This window comes from Nannospalax galili, unplaced genomic scaffold, assembly GCF_000622305.1.
Source record: "Nannospalax galili isolate Female #2095 unplaced genomic scaffold, S.galili_v1.0 scaffold593, whole genome shotgun sequence".
Taxonomy (NCBI): Eukaryota; Metazoa; Chordata; class Mammalia; order Rodentia; family Spalacidae; genus Nannospalax; species Nannospalax galili.
In genome coordinates this window covers 82307-95498 of record NW_008332686.1, presented here as the reverse complement: position 1 = coordinate 95498, position 13192 = coordinate 82307, and the positions used below count along the sequence as shown (strand labels likewise).

The following is a 13192-nucleotide window of genomic DNA, read 5'->3' as shown; positions in this document are numbered from 1 at the left end:
ATCATTGGTTTAAGCAAAAGATACCTCTCAAGAAATTCAAGATGAGATTCACCTTATGCAGCTGATGTGCTAAACCTACACTGAATGATGGCATCAGATGATACAGGAACACATACATCTGAGGTTCTTCAAGTGGTCTGCTATCTGCTTGTCCTGAATCCTGGTTATTTTGAGCAGTCACTGAGATCTATGGTGTAATATAAGGTTTTTCCTCAGAATAGTTTGAATAAACTTGTGCTTCTACTAGCCAAAATATTTTAACAGCCCTCCACAGAGATTCTTCAAGGTTTGGTATTAATGGCAAATAACCAGATACATAAATTGTCTCCATTCTTTCTTGAATTACTACATCATAACGAAGCACAAATTTCAAATCTCTTTAACATGTGCTCCAGAATAATGTTAGCGGCCACCTTAGAATTGCTGCCTAATATAATGTGAGCAAATCATGTCTGATTCCTTTTAAGGATGCTTTCCCAGAGAGAAACATGTCCATATTCTACAAGGAAAATCAATAAAGATTTCAAAATCACTTTGACTTTTTAACTCATAACTTTATTTATGTTATAAAAGTTCAATGGCTATTTTCCTTCAGAAACCAAAACCAATTTCTTCCACATTCTTCTCATCGCATTTTTCATGTCCTTGTTTCTAAAAGTATAAATCACAGGATTCAGTAAGGGAGTTAAGATGGTGTAAAATATTGTGACCGTTTTATCAAAGTAGAAAGCAGATGGAGGTCGAGCATATATAAATATGCAGGGGACAAAAAACAAAACCACAACAGCAATGTGGGATCCACAGGTGGAGAGAACTTTCCATTGACCCTCAGAATTGTGACTTCTTAGAGCAAACAAGATGGCAACGTAGGAGACAAGCAACATACAGAAGATTATGATGCAGATAGACCCACTGTTGGCAAACACTAAGAGGCCATAGATGTAAGTGTCAGTGCAGGCAAGCTCCAGCAACGGAAACAAGTCACACATGAAATGGTCAATGACATTGGGTCCACAGAACGGCAGCTGCAAAGTGAAGATAATCTGTATGGCAGAGTGCAAGAAGCCCCCTGCCCAGGCCACTCCCACCAGAGTGCCACAGAGTCTCCTGTTCATGATGGATGAGTAGTGCAGGGGCTTGCAAATGGCCACATAGCGGTCATAGGCCATGGCTGTCAGGACAATCACTTCAACTGCAGCAAAGAAGTGTTCAGCAAAGATCTGTGTCATGCACCCTTCAAAGGAGATGGTCTTAATTTCACAGAGAGAATCTGAAAGCATCTTTGGTGTGATGACAGAAGAGAAACATGCATCCAGGAAGGACAAGAAAGCCAAGAAGAAGTACATGGGGGAGCCCAGCATGTCAGGGCTGTGGACGATGGTCACCACAATCAGCATGTTGCCTCCAACAGTAGCAAGGTAGACCAACAAAAATACAGCAAATACAATTTTCTGGACTTTGGAGTTCTGTGACAGTCCCAGAAGTATGAACTCAGTTACAAAACTCTGGTTTTTCATAATTTCAAGGACAAGGTAGATGTAAATTTGCATTCATGTGAATCTGCAATCACGAGATGAAACACTTCCAAAAAATGTATCTTACCATCAACATGTTGATGTAATAGTATGAAAGTTTATCTAGATTTTAAAAAAGAAAATTAGAAGTTTTATTACTGGAGATCATGCAGAATTAAGGTAAAGATAAATTGCTCAGTAGCTATTTTCATTTCAAAAAATGCTACGTTAGAAAAGACAAAGAATTTGTACTCAAAGTGCCAGCTTTCTTTTTTTTAAAATTATCATTTTCTAATAACGTCCTGATGTGAAATAATGAAGAAACTTCTGAAACCATATCCAGGTTATCCGCGTTATGCATAAACAAAGGGTGCAGTTTATTAAATCATGACTGTCATCTGCCTGGAGAGCGGGTAAATGGTGCAGTTTGTCATAGCTGATCAGAGTATCGTGTTCTCTACCAACAGAATAGTCAAGCTGCAGTTAATGATGCACGTTTTAATCCTGGCCACATTTTAAATATTCTTTAAAGTATTTAAGATTATTGGAATTTAAAATAAATTAATTTAATCTATATAAAACACAAAGACCTATAGGATATGCCTATCTCTATACTTGAGGTACATGCCTGAACTGTTGAGATTTCAACTATTAATTCAACACTTTAAAATGTAACAATGAGAGCATAGCAAAAACAATGCTTGTTGTCATGATGACTCAGTGAAGTAATGCAAACAAAGCGACTGCTTTAGACCTTGGCAACACTATGCTGTAGGTTTTATTATTGTCATTTTATTGTATAAAACTTTTATTTAGAGATATGAAGTTCAAACAAAAAAAAATGCTTAATCTGGAATTTTACCAGAAAGTGTCAGTTTTCAAAATGCAAAATCTGTCCTTGGGATGAACAAGACAGGAGTGGGACTTTTTCTTTTGGGGACAAGTACTTCAGTGTAGTGTTCGTCTTTCTACACTCTTCTTCCAGATATAAAAGGTACAGCATCTTATTGCTTTGTTAATGTGTGATGGATGCATCTTGATAAAGTTAACAGAGGAAATTATAACAAATTAAAAGACAATGCCTCAATCAACCTCATTCTAAATTGGCAACAGCAGCATAGGTAAGGATGAGAAACTACAGGTTGGATATAAATTTAGTCTTGGGATTTTATTATTGCCAGTTATTTATATAATGTGGCCTTGTATGCACAAACCAAATTTGTCAAAGATATATAACTATAAATTTAATACTGTTTATATACCAAGGAATGTCTATAAACATCATACCAGATAAACTGCAAGGATCATAAAAAACAACACATGTAAACATGTGATAATATTACTCTTGATACAGTGCTATGACCAATTCTAGTTATAACTCGTTCCCTTAGAATCTAACTGCCTTACCCACAGAAAGTTTTTCCAAGTTACCATGCAATAAATAGTCCAGCAGTTGAATTCATTTTCCACAGGTAGATATTGCTTTGAACTGTGTCTGAAAGGTTTCCTTTGCAGGAAATTGAATGTATTAGTAAAACCTGTTTTTAGTATGTGCATATGTCAATGTGTATGCATGCATATATATTTGTTATAAATATATGAATAAAGGCATAAGGTGTGTGTGCTGAGGAAAAACAAACTGATTTTAATGACAAAGCTAACTGACATGATTTTGCATATTTATGCATCTACCATATGAAGTTATGTGCATTTACTTTAAAGCATCAATTCCCATTGTGTTCTCAAGCCCCATTACTCAACAGCACCTGTAATAACAACTTCAGTTCCACTCAGACGCTACAGCTAAGGAAAGAGCAGCAGAAAACAAATCCAAAAGTCATTAGACCAGACAACAACCACTTATAATAGAGTAGGAAAATCAATAAAAATTTAGCAATTGCCAGACCTGGTAAGCAGAGACAGGGGATCTCTGTGAGTTCAAGGCCAGCCTGATCTACATAGTCCACAACGACCATAAATGTCCAAAAAAGAGAACAGCTATAGACTTTGCTCAAATCTAGTCTCCTCTATTTTGGATCAGGTTATGTGAAGGTCCCTCAAATTTTATGTTTCAAGTTTCACTGCAAATGGAAATACTAGTGGAGTCACAGCCTCGGGAGAAGATTATGTGCTGCAAATCAGCTGCCCCAGCACAGAGGATAGTTTTTTTCCTACTTCCTGGTTTTGCATGGTTGAGGCTGATGGGATTTTTTTCTTCAGATTTATTTGAAAATGTGAAATATTGTGGCTTCCTGAGTACAGTGAGAAATGGCATTAAAATGTGTAATACATTTTTATGTCCTTAGTCATCCTCAGGTCAGTACTATGGCCCACAGACTCACCAGCATGTACTCCTGCTTCATATAGCCTTATTGTAAAAAGAAAATAAAATTGAGGAGGAGGTTCAAAGGAATACAAAGCCTCATTTTAACATAAAAATAAAGCTAATATTTCAACTATATATTTCATGTCCTAAAAGCAATACAATTTTTAATGAACATATTCATTAGTTAAAATCTGGAGAGATGTCTCAGTAAGGTGCATGCTGCACAAACATGAGGATCTGAGATTATTCCCTCAGAACCTCTATAAAATTGTAAGCATGGTGGTGGTTGTATACACATGTAATCCCAGTGTTTGTGGGTAGAGACAGACTGATCCTTGAACCTTGATGACCAGCCAGTCTAGCCAAATAAATGAGCTCCACATTGAGAGAACATGTAAATTCTCAATCTCTCTCTCTCTCACACACAGACACACACACACACACACACACACACACACACAGTCTTTCTCTCTGTCTCTCTATCCTTTTTCTTTCATTGTTTATAGATTATAAGTAAATTTCAAAAGTTAGTGTTGAAATAGCCTCAATAGAGAATATAATGTAGCCACAATTTGTGATCACAAGGTTTATGTTTTTAAATCATTTAAAGGATACTTGTCCCAAATGTTCTCTGTTGTCTTACACTGAGTCTTATAAATTGGATAGCAGTCAAAATCCATCAGTGTCACAAGCCGTAATAGTCACAATCCACCACAGCATCTGTGGATACCTGCATAAGGCCTGTAGAAAATTAAGCCCTTCCTCATTCCGTCACAGATTGGGGTTTGCAGAGGAAGCTATCAGGCCCTACTTCCTCCAAAAGAGCTGTTGACAATTAATGGTTATGGTGTGTGTGGGGGGTGATTTTCAGTTGGTAAGTTGTCTATGCTCCACTAAATCAGTAAATAACCCCTTATTCAGGCTTATACAAGCAACCCAATTTTAAAATCAGTGGGTCAAGTCCAGCCCACCAAAACATAAAAACAAACAAAAAAACCACCACCACCACCAACAAAACCCTCCAACCCACAAATAACAAGGACACGAAAGTAAGAGATAACCAATTGAAAAAAAGAAGCATGCTAGCGGTAGCAAGAGAATGACAGGAGAGTGTAATGTGAATAAAATCCCAACACATTGTACATAAGTACATATATGTGTATATGAATCACTATCTCAAATAACTGTCAAAAATGATTATGTTAACAAATTAAATAAAAATAAAACATATGAGTGGAAAATTTACTAAATACAAGTAAGATTTTGTTTTTAGTTAGGGGAAATAGATCTTAACAAATACATTCATGGTACTATACAGTGGCAATTCCACAGGAGGTCAAATGAGCAAGTAATGAAATGTTTAATCCTGCCATATTTCTGTTCATCTCAAATTCAGTCAAAATAAAATGTTAAGTGGAAAAATTTCTTCACTCTTTATCTTTATCATCTAACATTGAACAAGCTATCTCAAGTTTATTGGTCCACAGGGGGAAATTACATAATTCTTAATAACATATTCTGCAAAGTATAAGTCAAATGGAACATGTGAATATTCATGTCAGCATTAACATATATAAATGTATATCATCTAACAGCATTAATTTCATTTCATCTAAAGTTCAGAGAAAGAATGAGAAGTTTCAATCGTTAACAGAAATGGAACTCACAGGCTGATCTTACAAAGCATCTCATCTTAGCATATTTATATTATAAATATTCCATATACAACTGTGCCATGGACCCAAACCTTTCTCAGCAGCATATACACTCTGATAAATATTTCAAATCCATAATTTCACATAGGTATCAACTTATTCTGTCTATATTTCTCCAGAAATATTCCATGGTTTTTGTTTCCTCTTTAATATTTTAGAGTAGTTCCCAACTTTGTAATCTTGCTCAGGGGTCCCTCACAGCAGGAACTCTGGTCACTGAGCTGTCTCCTGGAGCAGGGACCTTGAGCAGTGTGCCTCCCTATGCCCCACTGCCCACACTGCCTACCGTTTCCTAAGATTAATCTGAACATACCTATTTATAGTGTTATTTGTTATTATTCAAATAACAGAACTGATCTACAAACTGCTAAGAGGCAGTGTTCAAATTTATGAGAAAGATGAGTAGCAGTTTGGGAATTTAACAACAGTTTTAAAAACTATTTCAAACAAATAAGTATTGCTATTAAAAAGGAAAAGAATAAATTAAAATATTAGTTGAAATTTCCTGTTCTGTTAAATTTCTTAAATTCACCATAGTTTTATCTAATATTGATTAACAGTAAACATTTCTTGTGAGTCTAGCCAAGTAAAGACTGTCCAGGAAATATACTCTTATCAGGTTATTAATCCCTTTTATTTCCTCTCACTGTTGCTCATATGGTTTCTTTAAATGTCTCAATTTTGCTGGTCTTGCTATGTGTAAAATGTAGGAAAAAATGCTGTTCTCTGTCTCCTCTTTTCTTCTTCCTAGTGGAAACCTGAACCTTCTCTTTTTCTGTCATTTAAGTGATTCGGATTTTTTTAAGAAGGAGACCAGACACTAAACTCTTCAGAGTTTCACCCAGTTAGATTTTCCTGAAGACTTTTATGGGGAAAGCCTAATGTCATGACATCTAACACATTTAAGGAAAATTAAAAGGACATAGTTAACTTGGTAACTCAAGTCTCTTTGAAGTTTAACATAGTTCCTTGTGCTGAGCATTAGTATGTGGTTGTAGGGAGAGTGCATTTCATATTCTCTGCCAGTAATTATATAAAGTAGAAAAGCACTTCAATCTACTGTACTCATGTCGGTACACTCTCTACAGTCTCAAAGCAAAGTACTTTTTAATCAAAACAACAAATGAGAGAATTAGTAGACCAGATGAATGAGGATGCCTTATAAACAAATAAAGCACCATTTGGGTATAGAATAAAAAAATAAATATCCTGTGAATTTCTAGGTTGCCCAATTTCAATCTGCAGATAAAAAGTAGGAAATGTTTAATTTTTTTAAGATTTGAAGAGATTTTTGAGATATGTGTACAGGAGGAAGGAAAGTGAGAATGGGGGAGAAGAATGGAAAAAGACAGGGAAGAAGGAAGGAAGGAAGGAAGGGAGGGAGGGAGGGAGGGAGGGAGGGAGGGAGGAAGGAAGGAAGGAAGGAAGGAAGGAAGGAAGGAAGGAAGGAACTACAGAGGGAGGGACTTTTCACTCTAACAACTGCTGTTTATTTGACAATTGGGAAATTATTACTTGTGAGGTGCTGGCCTCTTTGCTCCACATAAACTATTTTATTCACTTCTAAAACCATTGACCCCAGTCAGACAATACCTGTTAAAGATGAGTAGTGAGAATGGGAGTTTCTGTAACTGTCCCAAGCACATAATTATGAACTGAAAGATTCATTTGCTTTAAACACAGCATGCTGACCAAATATTCAAGTATTAAATAACTTTATCATAATTTAAAATCATCTTTGAAAATGCAAAAAATGTGCCTATTGATCTCACCATGTATGAATTCTGTGAAAAATCTGAAGACCACCATCTTCCTTCTGTTATCTGTGAAGAAAATTCCATTCCATGATGATCAAAATGGTGTGTTCATATTCAACCCTTCCTTTGACATTTAAGGGAGAAGAGTGATTCTGGGAGTTAAAGTGGAGAACATTATCATCCTTCTCTGATGCTGTCCCCAGCAGGAGTTCGGATAAAATGAAGGCGCCAAAGTTTTCTCCTTGATTGGAACTGGAGTTTAAAGAAGTTTCCCTGAGAGGTCATGAACCTGTGAGATTGATTCTTAGTTCCCTAGGGTTTGGAAAACATTTGGCAGCACGAGTTTCTAAAGCAAAATTTGGTGTGACTTTCACTTGCTCAAATGTCTGTAGTCATTTTATAACCCCACCTCAAATTAGAGGTTTTATTTTGTTTCAAATTTTTTCTTTAGTTTTTGTTTGGTAAGGGTTTAAAATAACCACCAACTCAGGAATACAAAAGTTTGTATAAGGAATGGAATACAGTGTCTGTGTAAAAGTCATGGAAAAAGATCTGTGTACTTACCAAACATATGAATTGAATTCCATGACAAACAATCTACCCTTTGGACACAAGGAATTGTTGTTTGGGGAATATTGAAGAGACTCATTAATTGCAATGTCAATTTTACTCTCAGAGTTGATCCTGAGGATTCATAAATTTACAATCCAAAATGTGTAGCAATGACTTTTACAAAATGAACATAATCTGGAATAATGGGTTTTATTTATTTATTTATTTATTATTTTTTGATTAATGTGTATGAATGTAGTGCCTGAATTGTATGTAAGTGCACCTGTGTCATGCAATGCCAGTGGAGGCCGGAAGAGGTCATCAGAAGCCCTGGAACTGGAGTTATGGGCAATTATTAACTGCCATGTGAGAGCGGGGATTTGAACTCAGGTACTCCAGAAGAGCAACGAGTTCTTTTAACCACTGAGCCATTTCTCCACCATGGACTAATGGCTTATAATAATCCCCAACAAAATCACGTGCCCTTGGTTGACCAGGCATCTCCATGGAAACCTTAGTTTGGTACTCTACCCAAAAAGATGATGAATGAATGTGGGTCTGCTTGAGAATTACTATATCAAATTGCTGCAAGTAGCATAGCATCCACGCATTAGGGACAGTGGCGTTTGGGAAAGGATGTGTGACCTTGGAAGAATGAGATAAGGATAAATCGGCCACATAGTCTGTCAAGATTAAGAGTGGAGTCAAGGGGCTGAAGAGATGGCTCAGTGGTTAAGGAAACTGTTCTTGCAGAAGACCCAGGTTAGAATCCCAGTACCCACATGCCAGCTAATAACTGTCTGTAACTCTAGTCCCAGGGGATCCGACAGGCTCTTCTGACCTCCATGGACATTGCACAACACGGATGCACGTACCTTCATGCAGGCAATACACGCAATATACACAAAATTAAAATAAGAAATAAATAAATAACATTTTTTAAAAAAGAGTAGAGTCAAACCTGAACTTGTGCTTCCTCATAAAAGCTGAAGAAACCACTTTGAATAAAAATGGGTGTGGCCTGACAGGGTTCTCAGAGTTCCAGAAAAGGGATGGGAGAATCAGCTCCATGGACACCAGGTGCAGACACAGAGAGCTCTTTTGGTACAGTTATAGGGAAAAGATAGATCGACTCAGAACAGTTATGAGGAGACAGACAGTTCTAAGGTATCTAGGAGAAAGTGTCCTCGGAGTTCTGGCCTACTCTTAAAATTTTAGTTCAAGAGTCAGTCAAATATTTGTTCAGGAGATTATGGTGTTGGTGTAAGTCATCACAACACCTGCAAAAATTTAATTTCTAAAGATTAAAGGATTTTTTCCTTTCATATTATTTGAAAGAAGATATGGAATAATTCTTTATTATATGAATGTAATATAACATTAAAGTGGGCACTTGAGAGCTAGACACAGTAGAGCATGTCTGCAGTATCTGCATGTGGGAGACAGAAGTGGGAGGATCAATGCAAGCTGAATGCCAGGCTAGGTCACACAGTGAATTCCAGGCCAGCCAGAGCTACAAATGAAGACCCTGCCTCAAAACAAAACAAAGTTATTCAGTGGATAAAGGTGCTTGCACCCAAGCTTAGTGACATGGAACAAAAATTGGATACATGATGGAAACTTGGAAGTACATCTGAGATTCAGAGAGAGACCAAACCAAACAATTTGGGTCTTTATAACGCTTTTAAGAATGTAATTTTATGACTATTCAATCACTACAGAAAATGCAGAATTTAAATGATTCATAAGAAAACATGAATAATGGTGTCCAGAATAATCATTAATTCCAAAGTTTATAGAATTATGAGTATTGAATTCTTTTAATTGATGCATATCCTGACATAGAAGATTCATCTGATGTGGACCACACTGCAAAAACTAATATTTGTCAAATATCTTTTAGCAACCAGATGACAATATTTCTTTTGAATCCTTGAATTTCAGTTCAAAATTTTCTTAGAATCTTTTACATTTTTCTTTGACCTGCTTTGCTTAAGCCTCTATTATCTGTGTCTGTTAAAAAGAGCATCATCAGCTGACATGCCATTGTGGATGTGGGAAATTTCACATGGCCCCACCCTAGAGGAAGAACTTCAGGTAATCAATGGATGTTGAGATATGAGCAGTTTTCTCCTTGATAGTTCATCCAATCCAAAGTGGTCAGTTATATATTGTAACACACACACACACACACGCACACGTGTGTGTGTGTGTGTGTGTGTGTAAAACTTTAAATTATTATAAAGAACAGAGCATTTAAATAATATAAATATGAGAGTTAGGACAAATAAGATTTTATATAATTGCAAAATTTGGGTTAACTTTTTAAAAATTTTTATTGATTTTTTTGTGCACTTCATGCAGAATATCTGAAACACACCTACTCAAATTTATACCCCCATCCCCACTGGCACCCTCCCATAGTCCCCCCACTGGAGCCCATATATTGTCATCCCTGTTAAGGCCCACTGTGTTGTCAGTGTCCCCAGCCATTTCCTAGGGCAATTCCATCCACTAAGTCTAGTCAGCCTAAATAGAGTTCCTGGTTTTATGAAGACCAGCTCTTTTTTACCTAGCAGCAATCGGTTGCAAACATTCCTTAAGATAAGGTTGAGATCTGTTGTTCATTTTCCCAGCTCTATGCTGGGTTTCTGTCTGCCTGAATTTGCATACGACTTGTGTATGCTGACACCATTGCCTTAGAATTTTATGTGCAGGTTCCTAGGAACTTGTAGGACTCTGTTTCCTTATGGTCATGCACCTCTTCCCTAGCTCTTGCAATCTTTACACCCCCTCATCTGTGGTGGTCCCTGAGCCTTGGGTAGATGAAGTTTAATAAAGGAGTCCTGTCCAAGGACCATCATTCAGCAGACTCCTGATCACTACACTTTGGCCATTTGTGACCTTTTGTGTTCCCGGTCCTTTGCTGCATGATGGAGCTTCATTATTGAGAACTGAGAGATTTATTAGTGTCCTCTTCTTTATCCCTGTTCTATGTTCCCTGAGCCTTATGTATACATGTTACAATGTAGATGTGTCACTTAGGCCTGGGAAATTCATAGTGTTTGTGTGTGACCAGTTGTACTTGGTAAACGTCTGTGACTGGTGCAAAATGAACTCCTCTGCTAAGTGGTGACTTGGATATTTGTAAATATAAAGATATATATTTTGCACATAGTAAGAGATCACATTAGTCTGGCCATGTGACAGTCCTCAGGTTTTCTCTAAGATCTATGGTCACTCCAGCCATGTGTATTAGGTCATGTTTACATTACCAAACTTGAGTTTCCTAATCAGGTAGCTGTTGATGGCCCCCAAGATAACAGGGCCACTACTGCACCAATGATGTATGCCTATGGCAATAGTCTGAGTAATTCTGGGAGTCTGTAATTCTGGGAGTCTCATGGACAACCCTGGGCAACAACTCAAAGGAAGGTTTCTCCTGTCTGACACTGTTTCTTGTTATATCCTTTAGCTATGCACATGGACTCATGTAGTGCTAATGTATGTATAATTTGTCAGTAGTTTGTTGGACTAATATGGTTTCCTCTATTTAAAAAAAACTAGGCATTATTTCTCTTCTCTCTCTCTCTCTCTCTCTCTCTCTCTCTCTCTCTCACTGTCTAACCCTTCTGCCATGGTTTCCCCATTTAAAGTTTCCCCATTTTCCCCATTTCTCCTTTGATAGTACCCATCTCCTATGGTCCCATCTCTCTTGAGCTCCTTCTGTCCCTTTATCCTCAATGTTCCTTATATAACCCTCCCTCCCCCTTCCATTTAAATAACCCTATTTTTATCAGCAACACCTGTTTCCTACTCTTCTCTCTCAAGTTCCTTCTTTTCCTTTACCTCCCTGGTGCCTTACCCCAATCAGACTGGCTAAGAACAAGAGAATTAATGTACCAAATTTTGGAGAGGATGTGGGGAAAGGCAAACTTTCATCCACTTCTGGTGAGATTGCAATGTGTGTAACACATATGGAAAGCAGCATGGAGAACCCTTAAGAAATGAAAAATGAACCTACAATTTAACCCTGTTATACCATACCTTGGCATATATCCAAAGGACTCATTGCGGAGACCTTGTAAATCCATGTTTGATGCTGCTCTTTTCACAATAGCTAAGAGATTGGAAGCAACCTAAATGACCCTAAACAGCAGAGTGGATACTGAAAATATGATACATTTGCACAACAGAGTTCTACTCAGTGGTAAAGAAAGATGAATTCATGAAATTTGCAGGTAAAAGGATGGAATTATGAACTGTTATACTGAGTGAAGTAACACAGATTCAGAAAAACAATGATATATGTCCTCCCTCATATGTGGATCCTATCACCAAATCCTTATAAGTGATTATGTATTCAGACAAAATTATAGGAACTAGGATAATGAAATGGATTAACATTTCAATAAAAAAAAGTAGACTAAGGAAGACACAGTCAAAGAGATAAAAGAAATGTTTGGGATAAAAATTTGCATTTTTAGAATGTACCAAAGAGATGGTAAACTCCTGGGTATAGATACTTGCAGCTACGGCTGGCCATCCAAGTTTGATTCCTACAACCCACATGGTAGAAGGAAGGAAGCTCTGACTTCCATACTCATGCTATGGCATGCACAAGCCCCTACAGCATGCATACACACACATACACATACATACACACACACACACACACACACACACACAAAATTGAAGGTAATGAAATGTATCTAATATTGCACAATCACCCACTAATTTAAAAATCTCTCTTTCATGTATTAAATTTGAAAAACAACGAAAGATTTCAAGAGATAGATGATTCATTTTCTTCCGATACAATTAAATAACTGAAGAATGTTGAAGAGAAACATGAAAAGATGTAATCAGAGATAATGTGATCAAATAGCGTATATGTTTTAATAGTAAAAAAGCATTGTTCAGAAAATGATTTGGAAGTGTAATGTGGGAGGGCACCTCAGAAGCTGGTATTTGATTAGGGTTCTTGGTCTACAGAAGATACAACCAGTTAGATTAGCATAAAGGAAAGGCTATTAGTCTGTGAGATATGGAAAAATCAAGGCATGGGACAGTCAAAAGGCATAATTACAACAACTAGTAATGAGCCAGAAGGTGGCAATGGTTAGGAAGCTTAAAAAGTCTTGATGAGTATCTCATTCATTGTGCATAGAAACCATAGTCATTATTTTATTATATTGTTGAATCACCAAATTTTTAAACCAATACATTCACACAAACAAAATAAAAATAATACATTTTTAAAGAGAAACCATCCATGCTGCTTTCAATAGTGGTTGAAATATTTTGCACCTCCACAAGCAATGAATA

The 13192-nt window shown here is 36.9% G+C and overlaps 1 protein-coding gene across 1 annotated transcript; it reads right to left on the bottom strand.

The window, feature by feature from the left end:
* Positions 1-581: 581 nt before the first annotated feature.
* Positions 582-1520, bottom strand: LOC103729622 (olfactory receptor 4C15-like). Its single transcript, XM_008827699.2, has one exon. It carries the CDS (start codon positions 1515-1517, stop codon positions 582-584), a length of 936 nt encoding a protein of 311 aa, XP_008825921.1. The 5' UTR covers positions 1518-1520.
* Between the last annotated feature and the right edge of the window lie 11672 nt (positions 1521-13192).

Coding starts and splice junctions, on each gene's coding strand:
- LOC103729622 (XM_008827699.2), bottom strand. CDS start 1,517: ATGAAAAACCAGAGTTTTGTAACTGAGTTCATACTTCTGGGACTGTCA.